The following is a 25,497-nucleotide window of genomic DNA, read 5'->3' on the forward strand; positions in this document are numbered from 1 at the left end:
CCGAGTCACCCGGGTGTCCCCCCCTATTATTTTCTTTAGGGGGACCTCACCGTGTGCAACCCACATCTCAGGAGGGGGAGTCATACTCTTGAATTGTTTGGAATTCTGTGAGAGATGCGTTTCTTGTCCTGCGTTTACTAATTTATGTCAGTGTGGACTTAACAGGTGTTAACTAATACTACTTTATTTTGCTCAGATTGTTTTAGCTCTTTCATTTAGACACACTCCTCATTGTGGGTTTTGTGGTGGGTTTAAAAAAAAAAGTTTTCTTTTGTGCACTTTTTTCCTGGCACATCCTTTGTGGGCCCAAGAATCAGCTGTTGCTCCAACGGGCTCTGGTTGCTGTTACTGCAGAACGCCATCAGAAACGATGGTTTGAGAGCTGGCCTGTCTGTTAGACTTTTTCAGCTGACAAAGGAGAACGTACGTTAACTTTAACTCTGTACATACGCTTGCCTGTAAACGTTTCTATACGTGACCACCGTGTTGGTACACAGAGAGACGAGCCCATACTGATGTCCACATGGCTCATCTGGCGCCCTTTCCTCGCTTATCTGTAACCTCCCCCTGCAGCAGGCGGCCGGCCTCCCCTCCACCACCCTGTTACTCGTCCAACCCCAGCACGTGCATGGCCGCGCGGCCCTGGGAAACTGCTTTCTCAAGTGTGGTACGGGGCTCAGTGCAGCTTGGTAGACATTCTTTTAAGATTCTCTTTCTGCACCTTCGGGATTGGAAGTAGACCTTAAGTAAACATCAGAAGGTTGAATGAAAACTGTCTTGTCTCCCCTACAACCCTTGTTGATTAGATTCTAAATTCCTTAGCATCCCAGTGACATAATTTCTGTGCCCAAGTTTAGCCCCTTAAAAAGAATTTTGGTATTGGGGCGCCTGGGTGGCTCGGACGATTAAGCATCTGACTTCAGCTCAGGTCATGATCTCATGGTTCGTGGGTTTGAGCCCCATGTTGGGCAATTTGCTGACAGCTCAGAGCCTGGAGCTGCTTCTGATTCTGTGTCTCCCTCTTTCTCTGCCTCTCCTCTGCTCGTGCTCTGTCTCTTTCTCTCTCTCAAAAATATATAAACATTAAAAAAATATAAAAAAAGAATTTTTGTATCATAGTATTGAGTTGGTGTGTATAATATTTTTTTCTTTCATTTGCCTTCAGTGTTATAGTTCTTACTTTCTCTCCACAGAAAGAAGTTTTGGTATGAAGGTCCTTCCTTGGGCTCTCACTTGGTAAGTCCAGAGTAGCAGCTGCTGTAGACTCTGGTGGGCGTGAGGTTCCAGAAGTCGGCAAAACTCCAGCCTGGCCGTCCTTCCATTTCCAAGTTTGAATGCACAAGGTCTGCAGGCTGGGACTAGATACACTGGTAGAGTGAATTTTGACTTAAAAAAAAAAAAAAAGAGTCATACTAAAGTTTTCTGGGATGTTGTCTCTGTTATCAAATACTAACAGTGGTTTTTAGTGTGTGTGCATGACACGTGTAGATGTGCTGTAAAAGTTTATATAATAAATGGTTCTTGTTAGAAAAATTACATTGTGTGTTAAAAACCACTGAATTGTGTATCTTTAGAGAGGGAGAATTTTATGGTATGTGGATTATGTTTCAATGAGATTTTGGGGGAGGAAAAAATATATACTGACAGTACTTTTAATTTTGGAGGGGCGCTAGGTAAAATCTATGAAGGATCCAGGTCTGTAAATTGTATCTTAATGAATCAAGCTGAGATGGTTGAGGGTAACGTTGGTTTTTGTTTTTCAAGGTGCTAAGTCCTTCCCAGCTCCCTTTTTGTAGATTAGGACAAGTTTAACATATACGGTTGTAACGTTGGCCTTTCTGTCTGTTCTTCTTGATGGAGATGTACAAGCCGTCCCAGTTGGAATTCCTAACGAAGACCACCTCAAAGAAAACCAGGAAGGACGACCAGGTGCGCCTGAGGGCCCTGAACGGCCTCCTCTACAAAGCGCTGACTGATCTGCTGTGCACCCCTGAAGTGAGCCAGGAGATCTGTGACCTGAATGTGCAGCTCTCCAAGGTAGACTGGGCCCGGGTGGGAGGAATCGGGGTGAGGCCTGCAGGCCTGCGTCTAGTGGTTAGAAAGAAGGCGCCACGCTAGACTCAGGGTCTTTGAAGTTCTGTAGTGATGCTAAGTGGGACCATTCGAGTTGTGAAGACGGAGGGTACGTGTGCACGTGTGTGTGTGGTGTGCAAGCACTGAGGGCGTTGTCAGATGCCCGGGAAGCACGATGGGTGGACGCGTGTGCGTTTGTCTTGGTGAGGAGACAGCAGGTGCCTCCCTGCAGTCTCCCTGTCCCTAGAGCGAGCTGAGCTGGAGGGAAATGGGAAAATAAGTGGTAGTTCTGGCGGTTCTGATGTGCGCTGTGGGCTTGGGGTCAGGGACGATGAGGGTTTGCATTCTGGGCCCGGCTTCACCCCTTGTGAGTGTGTGGCCGGAGATGGTGGCCTGTCGCGGTACCCGCGGGAGTGCCTGCTTCTGGGTGGTGGGTGCCTGGAGCTGAAGACTGCCGATGAGCTGGTCTTCAGCCGCGGCCTGTGGTCCGCGGAAGCCCACGGAAGCGGACAGTGACTTGAGGCTGGGGTGGGTGGGACTCAGGTGTCTCTGACTTCAGACTTCTCGGCCTGCCGTGTGTACTGGAGGACGACCGTCTCGGCCGAGCAGAACGCGCACACAGAGGCCGTCCTGCGGAGGAGCGCCGCGCACATGAGGTGACCGCGCTCTTCGTGTCTGCTTCCGCACGCACCTTGTGTTTCCCTCTTGTTGCATTAAGTTTTTTTGCTTTGAAGGAAAATTTTGGACGCATTTTCTTAAATTTCAAGATGTAGTTTACATCTGCACGTGAGATGTCATCTTGGACAGCAGTTCTCACAGCGTGGCCCCAGACTTCTGGGGACTGCTGACACCCAGGTGTCCCTGTGGTCATTGTAGCTTCATGCCATGTGCTCCCAGTAAAACACAATGCCACTTCGGTTTAAGGATCTCTCTGATGGGGCGCCTGGGTGGCTCAGTCGGTTGAGCCTCCGACTTCGGCTCAGGTCATGATCTCACGGTCTGTGAGCGTTGGGCTCTGTGCTGACAGCCTGGAGCCTGCTTCGGATTCTGTGTCTCTCTCTCTCTGCCCCTCCCCTGTTCATGCTCTGTCTCTCTCTGTCTCAAAAATAGATAAACATTAAAAAAAAAAAAAACTATCCATGATGAATAAGCAAAAGTTACTAATTTTATTATATTCTAACTCTTGGGTACCTGTCGTTGTAATGTTCTGTGTGGTGGGAAGGAAGCCTAAAATAACCTGTGCTGATGTGGTTGTCTGGGAAACACACAGTTGATTGTGAGCTGCAATAGACACTGTTCACTGGAAATGACAAGTGAACCACAAGCTGTGGTTTTTTCAGATTTGGGTATTTGATACGTTTTCTCTAAAATGAGCAAAGTGAACCTGTCCCTTCAGGGAAAACAACTGACTATACTTGTTGCCAGTGATAAAATTCAAGCTTTCAAGTGAAAGTTGATTTTAGAAAACCTGTATCCACCACCGTGATTTTGGTAGCTTTCTGATACTTAAAGACTCTCGATGAGAACGTTGGTCGTGTTGACAAATGCAGTGTCATACTGTTCAGTGTGTCAACATTCTGCAAATCTGGGTAATTTGGTGAGCCAGTGTATTCCAAATGACTAATGCCTGAAGTTACAAACTCAAGCTTAGGGAAAGAGCCATTCGAGGTCAAGATACACCAGTGGATTTTAATATGACAGTGACACTCATTGATCTGGTTTCAGATTCCACGCTGCAACTAACTTTAACAGTATCCTTTGTTGAGTTTTTGTGGAGTGTTGGAGAAGATCCATTCTTTTCTGGAGTGGTGTTCATTTGCTCCTTTTCCAGTTACAGGGCAGTGTGAGGCCGGATCTTCTAGTCCAGCCAGAATAACAGAACAGCTTGGGTGCAGCGGGGAGAACGTCTCCCATTAAGCTGGGCATTAGAGAGATTTGTGACTATGTAAACAAGGCCAAGTTTCTCAATCATTTTTTTGGGAATAATTATCTTCAATGGTTTAGTTATTTTTCATTAAAAATCCCACGTAAACATTTAATAGGTTTGTTATCTTGAATGAACGAATGTCTGTTTTTCAAATTCTCACTTTTAATTTATAGTGTAGTAGATACAGATAGATACAACACTCATCAACGAAAGCTCTTGGGTGTGCTCAGTAAGTTTTAAGAGTATAAAGAGGTCTTGATACTAAAAAGTTGAGAACTACTGAGGTGGGTGCTGGGAAAGGAGTTACTGTGTTTTCTCCCCAGTCTTAAGAAATGCAGAAACCTAACCAAGCAGCACTCAGAACTGGACTCCCTCCTTCCTGCTTCCTTCCTCTCTCTGTTCCTCTCGCCTCTTCCTTGTACCTCACACTTCACTTTTAGGATAGGGGGATGGAATCCTATGTGGAACTAGGGTTTGCACATACCGTCTGCTTCAGCTCAGCTGACATCATTCCCAGGAGGCCCTAGGAGTCTCTTTAGAGGAGAGTATTAATTGTGTATCAAGGAGTGCTCAGTTAATTTCATTTTTCTCTTGTTAACAGAAACAAGAAAAAGATTTCTGACAAGTGTACTAACAGCATTGCTTTCTGATGAGTTTTTGGGTAATCAGAAAATCCAACCGAACAGACCGTCCCTTTCCGCAGCTCTTCTGCTCACCTGAGGTTTGGTGTAGAGGCTCTCCTGTAATCACGGGCCAGGACCTGCTGTCGCTGTGTGCAGAGAGGCTGTGCTCACCAGTGTTTTTGCCGCGGACTGGCTGCAGCCAGTTCACCTTAGTCTGCTTGTATCAGTGACTGATGCAGAGAATGACATGTGCCTGAGGATGGCTGAGGACCTCGGTGCACTTGTGTGGCCTTGGTGCCAGTGGATGTCCACTGGAACGAAGCCGAGGCGGGTTGTCGGTGCCCAGACCACGCAGCCCACTGCCACGGTGCTGCCCGGGAGGCGTCTAAGTGAAGATCAGGTTATTCGTTAGGATCTCAAGAGTTGCATTTAGGCAGCTAAAAATAGTTGTGATGATGTGTTTTGTATCCCTCTTGTGATGTGGCGGTTGCCTGCGGAAGACTTTCCTGGGCTGACGTGTTGGTGTTTTGAGTAACGTGATAAGCATATCTTCTGTCTTACCTCTCCGTGAGGTTACTGTATATTTTTCTGTCCGCTAAGTGTCACCTGCAACGCACAGTGTGCCTTGTCTCTCTCCAGGCACATTTTGATGTCCCAGCAGACCCTGAGGAACGTGCCGCCGATAGTGTTTCTTCAGGACAAAGGAAATGCGGCTCTAGCTGAGGTAAGGCTAAGTGACTTTCCATAATGAGCTTTTCTATGGGTAAGATTTTATATTTAATTTTGAGAGATTCAGATGATGTGTACAGTTAAAGGAAGCAACCCTTGGCGGGTACAAATGAAAAGTGAGGCTCCCATGCCTCTGTCCCAGCCAGACTCCCCAGAAGGAACCACTCTTCAGGCTTTAAATTTTAACTGCTTACCACTGTATCTCTCACCAGGACACCAAGTCTCTGTTTCTTGTCTTACAAAGTTGATGCAGGCAAAGCTGCCTCCCTCCCTGGATCTGACCGTCTGCAGTTACTTTACACCAGAGGTTACTTCTGTAACCGTTTTGTATAATTTCCCTTACTTTAAATACTGTTAATTATGAGGTCTAAAACCTGTGTGTAAATATATGTGTGTATATATTTGTATCTTTATGGTGTTACCTGGTGGTCATTAAGATACGTCACACTTTTAAAAAGTTTACAAAACCCCCAGTAAGTAGCACTTATGATTATAATTAGGTAGCTGTTATTCACTGCAGGACTAGGTAGTTTTTAGAGCCACAGAGGAAAACAAGTCTAGTCGGACATTTTTATCTTTGTTATTCATTATACAAGCAACACTGAAAACCTTATACAAACAATAACCTTGACAGGTAGGGGCTTTTCCTAGCGACAGAAGGAGACGGAGGAGTGAAGTGACCAGTGCCAGCTTTAGAGAACCCAGGAGAGCACAGGTTAGGCGTTTGCCGGGGAGAGTGCAGCAGGGAGCTCATGCGTGCATGTCCGGTTGAGTTGGTGGAAGGAAGTACCTCTGCTCTCACCATCCCAGGCTTGTCCCTCTCTTGCCAGCGAGGTCCTACCTGGCTCCGTGGGCTCCTTTCTAGAAAAAGTGATTGGAAGGAGGGAGGCGCAGACAGTGCTCAAAGCATCCTGGAGCGGTTCTTTCTCCAGAGATGCTGCTGCTGGGTATTCGCGGTGGAGGCTCCGCGTCTGTCCTCTGTGCCCTTCCTGTGCCAGGGGCAGAGTTAGGCTTCTGCCTGGCTCGCTGTCACTGTAGTTAGAAGCAAGCAGGGGCCCGACCGAGGGGTCTCTGAGGGGGGCAGGTGGCTAGCCGAGTGCACAGTCATCACGGTCATTGTGGGCTGGCTCTTGCGGAAGTCAGTGCGGTGGTTTTGAGACCCTTATGTCTGTTTGTAAGAGAGTTGAAGTCAGCCAGTGGCAAAGTAATCTGGATAGACACGCAGATTTGAAGTTGGGGTTTGTGGGTGAAACTTGGAGTCTCGTACCCTCAGCGTACGTGTGTGTCATGTGGGCTGCACGCGTGGAGGCGTCGCGGGTGGTGGGAAGTGGTAGCGGCCGGCGGTGGTCGCAGCGCGTACTTTGCGGTGTCAGGAAGCAGAGCGGCACCAGCTCCGTCCAGGCCGAGCCCCGAGGGGCACTTGGCTTCGCTGCCGTCACTGCCGGTAGGCCCCGACGTCACTGGTGTCGGGAAGAAAGCGGGAACGGAAACCACAGGGAGGTACGGCACGTGCCCTTCCTCCACAGCGGTTGACATTAAACGGTGACCACACCGAGCGTGGAGGAATCACGGGGCTGCGGCCCCGCCACCCCGTGGTCCCGTGGAAGCCGCGCACGCACATCCTGTGACCCAGAGCTCCCGCGGGTGGGCCCACGGAAACGCGTGTCTGCCAGAGGTGTGCGGGTGCTGGTGTTGGGGTTTCTTGTAGGTGCCTAGCTCTGATTCAGCCGTGGAGGGGTGAACGCGGAGCCCCAGGCGAGGCCATGGTCCCTGTGATTCTGTCTGTGGGACGTGCAGGGACACGTGCGACCGGTCTGTGGTGACGGAAGTCAATAGTGCCTGTCTTTGGGCAGGGAGTGGGCAGGAGGGGCTCGAAGTTTCCTGGGGTTCGTCTCCTTAAATGTCAGGGGGATGTCCACAGGCACAGTCCCTTTGTGACATGTCATTGAGCCGTATGCCTTGATGTCCTTGCGCTTTTCCCGTGTATTACGTTTCAGTCAAAGGGTTTGTACAATGTCGATTTTGTCATAATTACAAAGGACGAAAAATAGATTTTTAAAGAAAATACATAAACTGTGTTCCCAGCATTGGGATTTATTACACATTTGCTGGTCTCCCCGCTTCTGAGAGCAGGCGTGGCTGGGCCGTGCTCGCCTCGTCCCACGGGCCTCATGCTAGAGCCTGGACTTCTCCTTGGGGTGGGCACTGAGCCGCTTCCGTCCTCGCCCGAGGTTCTGTGCATGCGGAGTTCGGCTGGGACTCAGCCCTGCAGCCTGTGTTGACGTGTTAGGGTTTGGTGGTGTCTGCACTGGTTCTTTGTTAAGACTTTTAACGAAAGCTTTGGTGCGGCAGGATTTACCCAGAGGCCCGCCCCGTCCTCACCCTTCCCACCACCCATCTTTTTTTTTTTTTTTTTTTTTTTTTTTTTAAGTTCTATATCTCTACACCCAACGTGGGACTTGAACTCGTGACCCTGAGGTCAGGAGTCGGATGCTCTTCCGACCCAGCCAACAGGGTGCCCCAAGTTTTCCTTGTTAGATTTCTGCAATTTCACACCAAGGACGTTGTCTTGGCACCTGGCTGCTTTTGCTCAGCACTGTTTTTGAGATTCACGTTGTTTCGGTGTGAGTGGTTCTTTTTTTCTTGGTAAGTGGGGTCATTATACGAATACACTACGTTTCATTTGTTCACTTCACGGACGTTTGTCTGTCTTTCTAATTCTCGCTTGCTCTGAGTGAAGCTGTTGTGAACACGTGTGTACACGTTTTTGTGTGGATGGATGTTTCTGTGTCTCTTAGGTCAGCACGTAGGAGTGGCAAGTGTCTGTAATTGTGAGGAAGCCGCTGGTTGCAGGTGAGCGGGGCGCCGTGGCATGGCTCACGTGTGTCTTCTCGATGACTAGTCGAGCACCTTCCCCTGTGCCTGGTGGCCTTTCCTTGTTTCGTCAGGTCCCACCAGGTCTTTTGCCCAGTCTTGTGAGTTGTGCTCAGGGTGGACCTTCACAGGATGGCCACGCGTCCTGTCCTTGTCGGGCGCAAGCACACGTTCTCCCAGCCAGCTTGGGAGACCCGTGCTTGGTCCTCGTGTTGTGGCATCGTTAGTGCTGTTTCTGGTATTTTCTGTGGACTGACTTTTCCCTTGGTTCTGCCGTTGGTTTGCGATGATGCAGTCTGTTGCTGCAGAACGCCGGGCCCTGGTCCCGGATCTGGGCCGTCCCGGGCCGGCACTGTGGCCAGGTAGGGTCCAGGTGTGTGTCCTGGGCACTCAGGTAGAGGTGGGAGCCGCCCCTGGTATCCGGGGAGCAGGGGCCTGTGTAGCACCCTGGGCTCAGCAGTGCTGTGCGTTCCCCCACCGAGGGGAGCTCTTGTTTCCAGATTGGGCCCCTCAGACACCTTGGAGCTGGATTCGCATGCCGCGCCCCTGGCTGTGGCTTTGTTGCTATGCCAGGAGGCTTTCTTTTCCCAAACACACAAGTTCTGTGGCAAAGTTCAGTTTAAGTGTTTTATACAACTTCATTCGGAATCAGGAAACGTTACTTAATTGAGCTAATAGTTAACTGGTTTCTTCATAAATTTGCCTGAAGTTTACAAGTTTTAAGTGTAGTTTTAGGAAAGCCTCGGTTCGTTATTAGAGAAAATGTGATTGTTAAGTAACAGGTGTTTGAAAGCACAGACTGGTGAATGGCCTCATCCCTGGGGGATGTCACCGGAGGGGCACGGAGGACAGTTGGAAGTCCTGTGTCTGAGTTGGGCCGTGGTGCAGGTGCACAGAGGTGTGGCTTACTGAATTGCTCTCTATGCCCCTTTCCAGGTTGATTGGTTACTGGCAAATGCTGATTTTGGGCCCCCAGAGGAAAGAGAAGACCGTGTGCAAAGTGATGCCAGGTACACGTGGACATGGTTTTGATTGTCCTGGGCAAATGCCCTGGTGTGATTCCCACGGCAGCTGCCCAGTTCTGCACCCCTGGCCATGCACTGCCCCAGCAGCCTGGCAGTGACCTGTGGCGGGTCCTGGGGGCAGTCTGCAGTGGTTCTGAGTACTCAGCAAGGCTGCTCGGAGTGCCTCGGTGGTCTACCCGACAGTGCTGGAGCCCATGGCATCTGCCATCGCTGTGGTAACTCCTGGAGAGGGGACAGGTGTCTCTCCCTCGCCCTGTTTTTCCATTCGGCACATTTTTACTGAGCATGTCCTGTGGCTCTGTTCTAGCATGTACAATACGTATGTGAATAGAACAGACATTGGGGTCTTTGGAGCTTGCATTTTGCTGGCGGAGACCCACAGGGAGCAGTGAATCCACAGATGATTGTGTGTCAAGAAGGGCATGTAGGACACCCCTTCCGGTGGGGGGGGGGGGTCAGGAGGTGGGAGCGGTGCTGCAGCTGAGAAAGAGACGTGAGCTGTATGTGGAGGAGCCCCGTTCCGGGTTCTGGAAGAGCTTCAGCAGGTCCTGAGCCTGTGTTCTCAGAGCGGGCGCCTCAGCGTCAGGGGCAGCACTGTCAGGACTTGGGTGGGGCCCCCAGCAACCTGCTTGCCAGGGGAGGGGACGCTGCGCCCCGAGGGCCCCAGGCAGCAGTGAGTGCCCACATCCCGGACGAGCAGGGAGTTGAGCCTTCCGTAGCTGAGCAGGAGGGGGGTCAGAGGCAGGACACGGCCATGTTTGGGTTTTGACAAGTACCCTGAGTGGCACATGTAAAGGACCATACTCAAAATTCTGCCTGACGGGCCTAGCACTCTGGCTGTATTTGGGGAAAAGCAACTGAGAGGGCATCTGACGGGAGGGCTGTGTCCAAGCTGTCCTGGGCTGCACCATACATGGGGGCGGAGCCCCTTCCCCGTGCCGTATCCCCCAGCCTCCCTCGGACGTCAGTGGGTCCACCAGGAGGTGGCCAGGAGCCCCCACACCGCCCGGCTTCACCCACGCTTCACCTGACGTCTCTTCTCCCCTCCAGGGGCTGTGGGGCCCTGGACGCCCCTTCACGCAGCACCCAGGGCCCTGCCGCCTGCTCAAGTCTGTGTGGGATTGATCACGAGGCACTCAACAAACAGATCATGGAATATAAGAGGAGGAAAGAGCGAGGGTGCAGGAGCGAGAGCCCCGCGGAGTCTCCACTGACACACACACGAGAGGGAAACGTGGCAGCCACACCCTGCGCAGATGGTGACCTCTCCCGCGAGAACCACCTGTCGGGGGCGGCGAGCGGCCACCCGGACCCTGACCTGGATGGCTCCCAAGGGGCGGCAGGAAGGGCGGAGGTGACTGAGGGGCGGGCGGAGAGGGGGTGAGGTGTGAGGCTCTGCTGGGCGGAACCACGGTCCCACCGCCCGGGCAGCCTTGTGCCTTAGCCTGAGAAGGAAGGGGGCCTGTGGGGACAGTCAGGCGTCTTTGTCCCGCTTTTCACCCCTCGCGGGCTCCCAGCAAGCAAGGCAGAGCGTCGCCTTGTGTGTGATCCCGCTCATTCCCTAAGCGCTGTCCTCCTGGCGGACTTGGAACGGCCCCACGTCTAGTTTTCCCCCGGGCAGGACCGCTGCCATGCAGGGAGTGTGGGTCAGGGGCGTCACAGCACTGTTGGAAGGAAGTGAAAGAAACCCTGCTCCACGTGTGACCTAGAGCAGCTGCTCCCGGGCGAGGGGCACCTCCGTTTCCCGAGTGCCATCAGTGTCAAGATGCTGAGGACGGCATCAGCGCGGCTTGGATGATGAGACGGGCGCTAGTGAGGTGGAGCAAGGAGGCTCGGGACTTGGCTTTTGTAAACAGTGTCAGGAAGGAAGCACTGCTGTCCCCTGGGCACCTTCTGGCATCTGGTACCAGGGCCGGTGCCCAGCAGGCAGGCAGCACCGGCAATGCCGCCTTTGTGGGCACAGCAGCCCCTGTTGAAGGGACCTGTCATGGGACACGGGCGGACCACTGGGAAGCTCTAGGCACGTAGCTGCCCAGGTGGCACTCGGGTGATCCCGTCTGCCCCGGAAGGTGCTCGTAGCCGCGTGTGTGGAGCATTTCACCTGGGAGCGCGGTTGCTGGCGTGCAGACTGTCAGCTTGTGGAAATGTACGTGCTTTGCTCTAACCAGGAGTGGGAAGATACACCTTGAGCCTGCTGTCCGGAAAGGGGAGTTCATTCACCACATTCCCGGGAGGTGGGGACGTGCCGTGCAGGGCCACTCGGGGAAGCTCCAGGGTCGGTCAGGAGGCTGAGGGAGAGGAGAACGTGTGGCTTCTGCAGGAATGAATGGCCGAGGCTGGATAGTGTGAGTAGTTTCAGCAGGCTCTGGGCTATAGGAGTGCTTTCTGCGTGTTGAGTCCTGGCCCTGGGGGATGTGCGGCAGAGGAAATACTGGCTGGTGTGCAAGAGCCAGATAAAGGAGGTGGTTGGGAGTGTGGGCTCTGGATCTGTGGGTCTGTACATAAAATGTGAGTTTACAGGGGAATGGTTCACTGTCTGTAGGAATTAGCCCTGGGAGGGGCAGTGTCTCCGCAGCCAGCAAGGCCCCCGTGATGTTATAACATCACAAATACACGGTATAAAAACCCTGACTGATACGGGACCCTGCAGCACCAGGCAGCCCGTTCTGCTGACCGTAGATCTGGTCTCCACTGCCGAAGGTGTCCAGACGTCTGTGCGGAGCAGCGGGAACAAGCCTGGATTCCTGGATTGTGAGGTCAGTGTGCCATGGACGGGGACGTGCCCGTCTGTGTTGTGTGTCAAGTAACGGGCACTGGGAGAGGCCGGTGCAGGGTGCTGGCCTGCTCTTTTCTTTCCTCTTTTCCACCTGTGCTTCCAAAAGTCAACAAATGGCAGGAAAAAGATGTGTTTTCAGACCGGGAAATTCTGTGCTCTGTACTCCTACCGATTGTCTTAGGTTCTCCCTGTAAGTACAGTTGGAGACCAGAAACGGGGCCAAGACTAGAGTGGAGACCGAGGGGCTGCCTGGTGGTGTGGACTGGTTTTACAGGTTTAAAGGTCACGCTAACAGCATCTCTGTTAGCTGCTGGCATTTGGTACTCTGCACCTTTGTAAGGGTTCATCTTCTCTTTGGGGTAGAAAGAACCCTCAGTAAGCACAGGACCTCTGAGTGCAGAGAGTACTTCCTACTTCACCTTGGCGTTTGTTAGAAGGACTTGGAACTTCAGGTACAGAGTGTTCACGGAGCTTCTGGGTTGTGCGTGTGGAGGTTTGGGGGTGGGCCTGGCAGCTCTGTGCCTTCCTGGTGCCTTCTTCTGCCTCGTCCCAGGCCACTCCCTCTCGTGCAAGCCAGGCGTCTATGGGGGAGCTTCAGCTGGCAGCCAGCAGTCCCACCCTGGAAAGGACTGAGTAGCCTGAGAACAGAACTGAAAATAACCACGTATCAAGCAGCTGAAACACCGAACAGGACAGAAAATTTGACAGGCTTCCATGGGAAGACTGCCCGGAAGACCATCGTTTTCAGTCTTTGAACACTCACTTCATGTTCAGAAGGGTTTCCTCCCTCGAGTCTTCCCTCTGACGTCTTGGCCTTTTAGGTCCTATCAGTAAAGTTCAGGATATCTCCAACTTTTTTTTTTTAATTTTTTTAATGTTTATTTTGAGAGAGACAGAGCATGAGCAGGGGAGGGGCAGAGAGAGAGGGAGACGCAGAATCGGAAGCAGGCTCCAGGCTCCGAGCCGTGAGCACAGAGCCCGACGTGGCGCTTGAACCCACGAATGGCAAGATCATGACCTGAGCTGAAGTCAGATGCTCAACCGACTGAGCCACCCAGGCGCCCCGAGGATATCTCCAACTTTTTTACGGCACCTTTTCTGTTCAAGCGTTTGTGATACATGCATTGTTTTTTTGAAACTGAAAAGTGCTTAGAATAAAGCATATTCAACGCGCCCGAGTTAAATCTATGACACATGTAAGCTCTAGAGTGAAATAAATGACCCATTTGCTCCCTATCACCCGTGGGAGGGAGAAAAGCCTGTGCTCCTCCGGCCCGTACTTCCCTTGTGTTCTGCGCCCTCCTGTTGAGGTGTGGAGACCTGTTTCTGAAATCCCGTGTCCCAGGATTTGCTCAGTTCTTCCTTAAAGGCTATCGAAATTACATAAAGTGTAGAACTGGGAAGAATGTGTCACGTGACAAAATAGAACTCACAATTGCCTTTCGGTAGGTTGAGATGTAGAACCAAAGTTAATCAAGTGAAGCTTGATAGGGCTATATGTAAATTCTTGTGATTAAGATTTAAAATATTATTCAACTGCAGCATTGCACCGTCCGTGAAAGCAGTCTGGTGGTTGCAGCATGTGTCCTAACCAGTCTGTGGCCGGTGTGGCTGGAGGCAGGGGGGAGGTGGTGGAGGGGGAAGGAGGTGGTGGCAGGAGGCCATGGAGGGAGGCCGGCCCTGCCTTGTACTCGTCTACACAGCCAGCTGTCGTCTAACGTTCAGTTCCTGAAACCTAGGACTTCCGTAGTGGGAAGGGCCAGAGGGGAGGGGGAGGGGGAGGCAGCCTCCAGAAGTGGTGCGGTGATCCCGTGGCAGCGGGGCACCCCGGCCGGGACCCGACAGCAGACACTAAGTACGAGGCAGATTCAAAGTGCCCTCGACCCTGAACTCCCAGCCTGGACACCACCCGCACCCCCCCCCCCCCCCGCACCCCCCAAGTCAGAGTCGGCCTTGCCTGTAGGTTTGCCTTGGGAGTCAGAGCTTCTTGCTAAGCATCCTTCCACTTTCACACTTAAGCCCTTTTCCCCTGCAGTCATGAGCCCAGCCCCCACCCACACCAGCCTCCGGGCTCGCTTCTCTCAGGACCCTGGTGGCATCACTTGTAACAGAGCCTCACTTGGCACCACCCGTCACCTGCCCCCGTTCCTGTGACGTCATGTTTGCACATGCTCTTCCCCCCTTTCTGTCTCACCTTGGGGAGGGGGCCACCTTTGGGGAGCCTTCTGTGAACGCCCAATTTTGGTTGCGGTGCCCTAAATTCCCATAGCTACGACCTCACTGCACTGATTGCTGAGTCAGCGTCTTGTCTGCCTCTTGCATGAGGTTTCCCAGGCCAGAGTATAGTACGTGTTGATCGACTAATGGACTGGCGGGGTCTGCTTCGAGTCAGGGGTAGGTGTTAGCGCTGGCTCAGAGGAGAACGTGGGCAGTAGACGCAGGCGTGGCCTGAGGCCCTTTTTCACCCTGGGCCTGAGAAAAGCTGAGGCAAAGCAGAACATACGGCCAAAAGGAAGACTGAGAAAGAGCCACCTGTGACCAGATTGCAGCAGAAAACCAGGGCTTCGGGTTAAAAGAAACAGGAAGAAGGCAAGGTGCAGCTTTTGTATATTCAGGGAGAACAGGTGCCGGCCTCGTGCTGCAGGGAAGGACTTTCCGTCCGCTTGGCTCTGAAGCCTGCCGCTCTGGGCTCAGTACTCAGTCCGCCAACAGCGACCTCCGTGCTCAGCACCCTCGGTGTCCGTGGGGAGAACGGCATCCGCTTCAAAGGTCAATGAGGGTATACTAAAATGCGTGAACGCCGACTTAGTGGAGCCTGGCACGTGCTTTGTATTCCCCTTCTGCTTAGGAGCTTGGTTTTATTGACGAGCAAAGGGATCGAGGGGAAGCGTTCGTTCAGTGTCTGGTGGAGGGTGTGCACGGCCTACCTCACGAGGACGCGCGGAGCACCGTGTACACGTGCTCGCACTGGAGGCCCGGCGGCCCTCTGCAGTGTGGCCCCACGGACACGGCTAGGTTTTCACGTCTTGGTGACACGCCAAGATGATAGGAGAGCAGAGTCTGTCCTATTGGAAGTCACGTGTGTCTGCCGGCAACAAACACAGAGCTTCATAGGTGAAGACGTCCCTCTAGGACCCTAAAATCCTGTTGTGAGAACAGAGGCTCAGCGTTCCGGCCTCAGGTTTATCTTGAAGAATGTGAGCACGTGCCTGTGCGACTTGTTAGCATTAATTTGAATACTGTACAGCTCTAGGAAGCTGAGTTTGAGGAACAGAAAGAAAAAAAAAGTTAAAGTTAATGGGACCTAAGGGACGTGTGGGATCCCACCAAGCAGACCAACGTATGCATTGTGGGCGTCCCAGAAGGAGGAGAGAGAGAGAGAGAGAGAGAGAGAGAGAAAGTATTGGAAGAAACAATGGCTGAACGTTTCCCAAGTTTGAGGAAACACCCAGGAAGCTCAGTGAACTCTCAAGATGAACTCAGAGACCCACACTAAAACACATAAACTTTTTGTTTTTTAATTTTTTTTAAATGTTTATTTTGGAGAGAGACAGAGTGTGAGTGAGGGAGGGGCAGAGAGAGAGAGGGAGACACAATCCGAAGCAGGCTCCAAGCTGTCAGCACAGAGCCTGACGTGGGGCTCAAACCCACAGACTGTGAGATCATGACCTGAGCTGAAGTCGGATGCTTAACCGACTGAGCCACCCAGGAGTGCCTCCCCCCCGCTTTAAGTTTATTTGAGAGAGGCAGACAGCATTAGTGGGGAAGGGGCAGTCAGAGAAGGGGAGAGAGAGAGTCCCAAGCAGGTGCTATGCTGCCAGCCCAGAGCCCGGTCACTACCTGAGCAGAAATCAAGAGTCAGACACTTAACCGACTGAGCCTCCCAGGCGCCCCAGACACATAAACATGCGAAAAGCCAAACAAAGCATCTTGAAGCAGCAAGAGAGAAGTAAATCAATACATATAAGGGAACCCCAGATAAGATTAACAGATTTCCATCAGAAACCAGAGGTCAGGAGGCAGTGGGTTGATATACGCAGAATGCTGAAAAGAAAAACTTTCAACCAGGTATTCTGTATTCAGCAAATGTCCTTCAAAGGTGAGGGAGAAATTAAGACATTTTTAGGTAAATAAAAGCTGAGGGAGTGCCATTACTATTAGACCTGCCCTTGAAGCGATGCTCAAGTCCTGCAGGTGAAATGAAAGACAGTGGAGTGTAACTTAAAGCTGTATGGAGAAACAAAGATCTCAGTAAAGAAAAATTCATGGCCAATGATAAAAACTAGTGTTTTTAGGACAGTTTGTAACTCCACATTTTGATTTCTACGTAATTTAAGAGACTAGTGCGTTCGGAATACTTGTTAATTTATGTTTTGTGACAACAACTGAGAGGGCTGGGGACAGAGACGTTAAAGGAGAGTGTGTGTGTGTTACCGAAATCAAGCTGGTATAAATACAGGGTGTCGAATGTAATCCTCACGGTAACCACAAAGGAGACAGCTGTAGTGTATATATACAAAAAGAAATGGGAAAGGAATTTAAATGTTTCACTACTAAACAACGGCGATAACAAACTAAACACAAAAGACAGTAATGCAGGGAATGAGGGACAAAAAGAAGCTGAAGGCACATAACAAATAGAAAAATGACAAAAGTCCTTCTCTGTAGTTATCTTACATGTGGATTACAAGTGGATTAAACTCTTCAATGTAAAGACAGAGATTGCCAGAATGGATAAAAAGCCATCATCCAAATAACATGCTGTCTCCGAGAGACTCTAGATCCAAAGCTATAAATAGTGAAAAGCGAGAGGATGTGAAAAGATGTTCCATGCAAATAATAACCAATGATAGCAGGAGTGGCTACACTAATATCAGATAAAAATGTGTTTAAATTTTCAAAAATTACAAGAGATAAGGGAGGGCACTATAAATACAAATTTCAGTGAAACGATACATAACAATTATAAACATTTACACATCTAATGATAGGCCACCGAAATGCGTGAAGCAAAACTTGACACAACTGAATGGAGAAACAGTTCTACAATGATAGTCGGAGACCTTAATACTCCTCTCATAACCGTGGGCACATAAACCAGACAGAAGCAGGGAAATCGAGGACTTAACACGATAAGCCAACTAGAGCGAACACGTACCAGACACCAGCCAACAATAGCACGTGCGTTGCTCTCAGGTGCACGTGGGACATGTTTCCGTATGTCAGGCCACAGATTAAGTTTCAAGAATTTAAAAACAAGGCTGTCCTGCAATCTATCACCATAATGGGATGAAGTTCAAAATCAGTAACAAATAAAATTGGAAATTACACCAACACAGTCTTAAATAACCAACAGAAAAGTCATCACAGGGAGATTAAAAAATACTTTGAGATGAATGAAAATGAAAACAACACATCAAAACTTACGGGATGCAGCAAAAGCAGTGCTAAAGGGATGGTTATAGGTATAAATGCTGACGTTAAAAAAGTCAAGATTGCAGAAAATCAACCACCTAACTTTACAATTTAAGGACGTGCAGAAAAAACCCAAAGCTAGAAGGAAGGAAATGAAGTCTAGAGCGGTGACAAATGAAGTAGAGAATATCAATAAATGTTAGTTCTTCGAAAAGATAACAAAATTGACAAAGCTTTATTTTATTTCTAAAGTAGGCTTCACACCCAGCACGGAGCCCAATGTAGGGCTTGAACTCAGGACCCTGAGCTCAAGAGACGCTTAAGTGAGCCACCCAGGCCCCCTCAAGACTCTAGATGAACAAAAGACTGAAATTTCTAAAATCAGAAATGAAAATGGAGAAATTATCAGTTCTAAGAAAAGAAAAAGGATTATTAAGAGTACTATTGTTGGGGCGCCTGGGTGGCGCAGTCGGTTAAGCGTCCGACTTCAGCCAGGTCACGATCTCGCGGTCCGTGAGTTCGAGCCCCGCGTCAGGCTCTGGGCTGATGGCTCAGAGCCTGGAGCCTGTTTCCGATTCTGTGTCTCCCTCTCTCTCTGCCCCTTGCCCATTCATGCTCTGTCTCTCTCTGTCCCAAAAATAAACGTTGGAAAAAAAAAATTAAAAAAAAAAAAAAGAGTACTATTGTTATGCCCAGAATTCGTGATCCCCAAAGACCACCAGGGAGCCGAGTCCGATGCAAAAGCAAAAGAGCCTTTATTCGAGCTAGCTCGAGCTCAGTCCCCTACCTGCACCGACGCAGCGGTGAGATACCGGGGAGAGAGAGCGAGTTTCAAAAGCACAAAGGTTTTATAGGGGTCTAGGGGCAGCCGATTGGCTGGGGAAGGGTCAGAGTCCTGTTACGCAGGTCGCTGGGCGTGTTTTGATCAGGAAGTTTGAACGGGTGAGCGGGAGGTTACTCAAGGGGAGGAGGCGCGATCTGAGGTTTCTGCGATTTTCCCGGAAAAGGGGTCATGTCGGGGACATAGTCACTCAAGGTGGAGAACACAGAACAAGATGGAGTCGGCCTGCGTAGGCCCGCCCTTTCACTATGAGCATTTGTACACCAATAAATTGGATGACCTAGATGAAATGGACAAATTCCTAGAGACACAAACCTGTTAAGACTAAGTTACAAAAAATTAGAAAATCTGAGTAGACTTAAGTAAGATTGAATCAGTAACCAAAAATCTCTACAGAGAAAAGCCCTGTCCCTGATGGTTTTATTGATGAGCGAGTGACTTTTGGTCTTGGGGTCGTGAGTTCTAGCTCCACATTGGAGGTACAGTTTACTCAAAACAAAAAACAAACAAAAAACTGCACCCATACAATAGAAAACTCATACATGTTAGAAAAAGTGGTGTCAGGTCTGGGCGCCTGGGTGGCTCAGTCGGTTAAGTGACCAACTTCGGCTCAGGACATGATCTCACGGTTCGTGGGTTCGAGCCCTGCGTCGGGCTCTGTGCTGACAGCTCAGAGTCTGGAGCCTGCTTCAGATTCTGTGTCTCCTCTCTCTGCCTCTCCCCTGCTTGTGCTCTGTCTCACTCTGTCTCTCAAAAATAAATAAATGTAATAAAAAAACTTTTTAAAATGGCACCAGGTCATTTGGAACCATAGTTTCTGCTAAATGTGATAAAATACAGGTTATTTTTTTTTAATTAAAAAATAAATCCAAGTATTGGCAAGGATACGGCCATGTTAAGTGAAATAAGCCAGTCACAAAAACACATATCCTAGAGAATTCCACTTACACTGGGTGTTTAGAGCAGTCGCCGTCATACCTGTGGTGGTGCCAGGGGCTGGGGGAGCCGGGAGCTAGTGTCAGTGGGCAGAGAGGTTCAGTTTTCCAAGACGGAAGCGATTACAGGGGCGGATGGATGGTGGTCACAGCTGCACGTCAGTCCATTACACTGAAATGTACGTTTCCATGGTTTAGACAGTGAAGTTTCTGTTGTGTGTATTTTACAACGATTAAAAAATCAGAAGAAAATGAAATGGGAAAAAAAGTACAAATATCGCTCAAAGATTCAAGAAAAAGGTAAAGTTTTATCTTATTTACATTTGTAATACTTGTGAAAAACATACACAGGTCTGCAAACCCTTACCTGAAATCCTTCGGGTCTGAAGCAGCACATTGTATCAAAAACATTGTTAAACGTTTAAACATTCACATTGAGTAGCTTCACCAGAGGAAGGACTTTGGGGGAAAAGGAGGTAATGATAATCGTGATAGTTGACATTCACCACACGCTGACTGAAGGCTCGAATGGTGCAAACCGTGCTTTGTGTGGACACAGCCGCGTACCCCTCACAGCCGCCTGCGGGTGCCGGCAGCCCGTGGTACAGAGGAAGATGCGGAGGTTCCGAGCGGCTCTGGGATCGTCCTCCAGCTCAACTGAGGCTCCACTGGTCCCGATGCCTTCCTTGGGGTTGAGGCATTACAGCAAGGCGACGATGGGGTCCCCTACCTTCTGCCCAGGCAGCCAGAATCCGGCTGAGGCAACACGTGGACCTCCTCAAAGCCAAGGCATCGAGGTGGCCCCGTCCTCGCCAGCACCAGGTTTAGAAATGGGCACTTGGCCAGTGAGAGGCGAGGGGGCAAGAGGAGAGGCCCCTTTGCCTGCCTCTGGACACTTGATCGGAGATGTGCCGGGCAGACGTGACCGCATAGGAAACCATGGCGTGGGTTTGTCTGAGCCGCGAATGAACTTCCTTCACTGTCCTGTCTCTGTCCTCCTCTTGGGCGAAATGAGAAGTATCTGTGTTGTTAAAACAAATTCACTTAGTCCTGTTAATTGCCCTTAAAAGCATCCTGATTCCCCAACTGAAATGGAATTGTGGCCGGGAAGGGGTGTGGGCCAGCCCATTATTCGCCATTAACACCTCAGTGCTAATGAGTCACTTGGGCAACCAACTGCCATCTTGAAGAGCAAAGATGAGCCTATGGCGCCAGAGGATTGGCAACGACAAAGTCTTACGCTCCGTGTGTCCTTCTGGCATGACTGGAAGCACTTTGTATTCATTTAATCCTGGGAGGCAGAGGCGACGTAACCCATCACAGAGCCAGAGTCAGCCTGCAGCCGCGCTTCTCTGCTGCACCCCTTATTTGTGGGCAGGGGAGCCCCTCAGCGCGAGAGGCCGCGGCTCCCACACCCGCCTCCTGCCAGGGTAGAGAGAGCTTGGCCACCGGGCCAGCCCCACTGGGATGGGGCGAGGGCTCCCGGCAAGGGGACGAGCCCAGGCCGTGGCCGGAACTGTGCAACCTTACATCCGATATGCACTTAGCCCACAGGCCAGCCGGTTACTACATTCTGGCAATTTTCTGGTTGCCGAAAGAGGTCATCGCCCTCGTGTTTTCTTGGAGGTCCCCTCCAGTATGTGACAGGCTCAGTGTGTCTGGGGTAGTGGGGACACTAGAGAAAATCGGGGAAAAGACAAAAGGGGGCGGGGGGGATGATGGGGGGAGGCAGAAAGGCGCCCTGGCCGGCGAGCCCCAGGCCACTCGCCATGCCGGGGTGCGGGCTTGCAAGACCAGTGCTCGTCTTACGAACACGGAAACTGAGGCCCAGGCAGAGGTGAGCCCGCCGGGCACCCAGGTCAGAGCCCGTGCCCGTAACAGTGGATGCTGGTGCCTCCAAAAAGACAACGCACGGGCACGTTTCAGAGAAAGTTTCCCTAGACCCTCGCCGCTCGCAGGGTGGCCCCAGTAGAAGCGCGGGAGCTAGAGCCCCATTCCCAGGGCGAGTCCACACCTGGGGGTCTTCCAGGCTCCACAGATGCCTCACGCGCACGTCCCGCACGAGGAGGCTGGGAAGCACTGACCCAGCGAAACCCTCACACCAGCCTCGTGAGCAGGCTAATGAGCTCGTCCGCATGCTGACTTCCTACAGCTGCCTTTGGGTGTGAGGCTGCGGGCGCTCGCTTTGCTCAGTGCAATCCGACGGACTCGCCTGTCTCGCCACCCGTGACTTTGTTGGGGCAGGGCAGGTTGTCCAGCTTCAGTGCACGTCTCCGGGGGGGCTTCTAAACCAGACCCTGGCCCGCCCCGGCCTTCCCGATTCAGCGGCCGCGAGCTGCGCGGCTGCCTTTCCGTTGCCCTGGTGGTGCCCACGCTGCCAGCTCAGGAAGCACGCTATGCAAACCACGAGGGCACCTCGAGGGAGAGGAGGGAAGCTTCGCTGTCCTCTGGACGCGCCCACAAGAAGGGAGGCCACGGCCAACAGCGACTTTCAACCTCAGCCGCACACCCAAGCCCCCAGGGTGCTTGCCAAGACCCCTGTCCCGGGCCCCTCCCACACCAGTGCATCTGCAGCGTGGGGCCAGGTCCTGCCTGGGCAAAGGTCCTAGTGGCTCGAGTGAGAGGCTGGCGTGGAGAGTCCCTGCTCTGTGGGTGACTTCCCTTGGCCAAGTCTTCCAGTGTCCCGTGTGGTACAGTCGCTGGCTCCTCCAAGGACCCGGACCCCCTCGAAGGACAGAAGTCTAGTTTTGTAGCTTACTTTCATGTCCAGGAAGGAAAGTCTAGGTGTTAGATGAGAAATCACAGGTCCTTGGGCGCCTGGGTGGCTCAGTTAAGTGTCCAACTTCGGCTCAGGTCATGATCTCCCGGTTCATGGGTTCAAGCCCCGGGTCGGGCTCTATGCTGACAGCGCAGAGACTGGAGCCTGCTTCGGATTCTGGGTCTCCCTCTCTCTCTTCCCCTCCCCTACCTGTGTGCTCTCTCTCTCAAAGACAAAAAAAAAAAAAAAAATCACAGGTCCTTTCAAAGCTGTCCGCTGCCTTGAAAGGGAGGGGGCACAGGTGTATTTACGTCAATGAATGAGGGGCAATTACCTGGGACAAGGGGTAAGAATAGGGACAGAAATACAGGATCAGGAGGAGGGGTTTGAGGAGGAAGGCACAGATGCCCACACAGGTCCAGGTAAGGGAGCAGAGGCCTCCCAGGGCTGGTTCAAAGCATGAGGGGGCCTTGAGATCCTGCAGCCCTGCCCGTGGCACTCCCACCTCAGACCTGATCAGGGAAGTTTCCAAGTTTTCCTATTTGTGGGACCTGCTCCTGGGCTCCCAGAGAAGCTACACTGTAACATTTACCAAGGTCAGAAAGACTTGGCAAAACCTCAGATTTGTGGCTGTATTTCTGCCCTGGGCACACACTGCACTCGTGCTTCGTTATCAAAATAGCATCCGACATAAATAAGAGGAAAAAAACCTCCTTGGTTCCCGTGAGATTAAAATCACACAGCCCCTCACATAGTGCACATAGTAAAAACCTGTCTGTAACTTTCCAGAATGTCCTTCTTCCTGATGATTTGGAACTCTTTATGTAAAACACACGTATGACCCTGCAGCAAACGTTCCTTCCCCGGAGCACTCACTGGCTTCTCTGTGGAGATTGTGTGTCCCCGGGAGCTGTCCTCACCTGGGCTCCAATAAAACTTTTTGTTTTTGTTTTTTTTAATTTTAAAAAAGGCTTGTTCGTTTTGCATCCATAAACCCCTTTCCCCCTGTTCATGGCCTGTTAAAATGGCATCCAGACCACAGATGCCAGTTTCTCGTGGATTTTTCTGGATATGGTAACTCACTGTTTCTCAGCTGCTGTCCTGGGGGCCTGGGGCTGGACCACCTCCTGCACAGGCTGCCGACACCCCCACCCCCACCCCCTCTGGGGATTTAGCTCCTGACAAACAAAACAGGTCCCTCCTCCTCCCAAGATCCTCCGGTATAAGGGGTTTACTGTTAATTATTATGGGAAAACAAGGAATTAATACTTGTAAATGTGAGGAATTAGAAAACCGTAAAGTCCTGAGAGTCTTGTACTCTGGTTCCATATCTGTTTTCCTCGAGAGTGTGGAAGACAGCCCCATTCTCTCTCCTTCTTCACGGTTCTTGTTGTGGGTGGGCTCACCCACCCTCCCCTCCCCTTCAGACCCAACCTAAAAGGAAGGGCGCCCTGACCCTTCCCGGCCCCAGATCGCGGCCCCTGGCGTCAGGCAAAACTCGAGCCTGTGAGGACTGATGTCTACACCCGTCGGATGTTACTCTCACCGGGCTTCAGCTCACGGCAAAGATCCACATGAGGCATTCCTCGCAACACACAGTTTTCACCTGGATACGCGGCCTCACCATTTCAGGGGATACGGGAGTAAAGCCAAGCAAAGGGCTCCTGGCTTTTACAGCTCAGACCAGAGCGTACAGTGGATGGTTTGGATTCACAATCGCCAGTTCAGAAAAGCCCACCCTGGCTGGTCCTCTGGGGCCTGCCTTCCTTGCTTGTGATACCAGCCCTTTTAAAGGGCTTCTTCAGGAATCAGGTCAGAGAACCAAAACGAAGTTCCCTCCCTCCCTCCCTCCCCTCCCCTCCCCTCCCCTCCCCTCCTCCCCTTCCCTCCTCCCTCCCCTCCTTCCTCCCTCCCTTCCTTCCTAATATTTATTTTATTCTGAGACGGAGAACCCTAGCAGGCTCCGAGCTGTCAGCGCAGAGCCCGATGCAAGGCTTCAGCTCAGGAATCTTGAGATCACGACCTGAGCCACCCAGGCGCCCCCAGAACGAGGTTGTCCCGCAGCGGCTTCCAGTCCCACCCCCTTTGCTGACGTTTACAAAAGGCAGGAGAAAACGATTCAGTAGCAAGAAACTCCGGTGTTTCCATCACCCTCACGCCCACGTTGTGCCCCACGAGCTGCGGAGGGACGTTTACTGACGTTTTCGTACCTGGAGCCCCCGGAGCCGGGCGTGCGCAACCCCGGGGTCGGGACATTCCGGACCAGCGTCCCCTCCGGCCGCCCTCGCTGCCCTCGGGTCCGAGAAGACTCCTTCCGACCCCAGTCACCCAAGTCCGCGCACCGGCTGCGAAAAGCTGGAACCTCGGGGCAACGCCGCCCCCCCCCCCCTCCCCAAGGCCGCCCCGGCCCGCGTGAGCTTCGGGCGGGCGCTGCGGGCGCCCAGGGGCTGAGGTGAAGGTCGTCCGCTCGGCTCGGCTGTTTGGGACCCCCCCAGTCCACTTGGGAGCAGGTGTGGCTTTGGGGTTCCAGCCGTTTGTTTCAAAATTGCAGAGCGACCCCGGCCCGGGGCGCGGGAGGGGGAGGAAGAGCCGGGGTCGGTCGCTGGGGCGGCCGGAGGGGCGGGGGATGTGAGCCCGGGACGCGGACGGGGCGGGGGGAGGGGCGGGGGGTGGGGAATGCGGGCCCGGGGCGCGGAAGGGGCGGGGTCTGTGGGGGCAACCCGAGGGGCGGGGGTGCGGGCCGGGGACGTGAAAGGGGCGGGGTCGTGAAAGGGGGCGGACGGAGGGGGTAGGGGTGCGGGTGTGGGCGCGGACGGGGCGGGGAAGGGGCGGGGATGGGGCGGGGTCGCTGTGGGTTGCCGAGGGGCGAGGGATGCCGAGCAGGGGCTTGGGAAGCAGGGGAAGGGCCGGGGTCAGTGGCGGCGGCCGGAGAGGCGGAGGTGCAGGCCTGAGGCGCAGGGCTGCGCTCTCCCGGGGCTGGTTGTTCCGGCCACACCGCGAGTCCTGGAAGACGCTGGGGGGTTCCCGCGGTTCCGCAGCCTCGGTTGTGCGGGTCCGTGCGGGCCCGGGCTAGTCCCCGCGACACCAGCCAGAGCTGGAGGTTCCGAAGGGTAAGGGGCTCGCCCCAGGTCAGGTCAGCGAGCCCTGAGCCTGCCTGTTCAGATCGCGGGTGCCGCTCGGTCCCTTGGCAGAGGCCCTGCGGGGGCGGCCTGGGTCGCCCACCGTGCGCGCTTCCACGCTCGACCCTGCCGGGGTCGGGGGGGGGGGGCGGTGCCTCTGCTCACGCCAGCTTTGTGCGTGGGTGGCTGATCTCTGTTGGGTCTCAGGGTTCTTACCCCGCGGTGTGGGGTCATTCCTCAGAGGGCCTCACCTTCCAGCTCCCTGATGCCGGTGCCTGGACTCCCGGTGAGGCGCCCCCTCCCCCCCCCCCCCAGGCCAGGGCGGGACCGAGTAGACTAAGGCTTTTTCCTTCTTCCTTCTGCTAGGCGCCCTCCCACCCTGCATTGGGGATTAAAATCCAC

General features: G+C 52.6%; 1 protein-coding gene and 1 long non-coding RNA gene across 4 annotated transcripts in view; one reads left to right on the forward strand and one right to left on the reverse strand.

Annotated features, from left to right (window-relative positions):
- Window positions 1-25,497, forward strand: part of RBFA (ribosome binding factor A) — a 43,541-nt gene that overhangs the window by 1,609 nt on the left and 16,435 nt on the right. For 2 of the 3 annotated variants that reach the window (XM_086683308.1, XM_086683309.1), the window contains exons 2-7: window positions 1,194-1,236; window positions 1,861-2,037; window positions 2,617-2,729; window positions 5,263-5,347; window positions 9,163-9,236; window positions 10,302-13,198. In XM_086683308.1, the coding sequence (XP_086539434.1) occupies window positions 1,194-1,236; window positions 1,861-2,037; window positions 2,617-2,729; window positions 5,263-5,347; window positions 9,163-9,236; window positions 10,302-10,635 (826 nt within the window). In that variant the 3' untranslated portion in view covers window positions 10,636-13,198. Of the gene's footprint in view, window positions 1-1,193; window positions 1,237-1,860; window positions 2,038-2,616; window positions 2,730-5,262; window positions 5,348-9,162; window positions 9,237-10,301; window positions 13,199-25,497 lie in introns of those variants that run through there. The other variant, XM_086683310.1, reaches the window with a different exon arrangement.
- On the reverse strand, window positions 18,174-23,797 carry LOC147575724 (uncharacterized). Its single transcript, XR_015242688.1, has 3 exons — window positions 23,523-23,797; window positions 19,586-20,239; window positions 18,174-19,390 (listed from the first exon to the last, which is right to left on the reverse strand). It is a non-coding gene; the product is annotated as an uncharacterized LOC147575724 (long non-coding RNA).

The sequence above is a fragment of the Puma concolor genome, chromosome D3 (assembly GCF_028749965.1).
Source record: "Puma concolor isolate L17-30 chromosome D3, mPumCon1.1.hap2, whole genome shotgun sequence".
Lineage (NCBI taxonomy): Eukaryota > Metazoa > Chordata > Mammalia > Carnivora > Felidae > Puma > Puma concolor.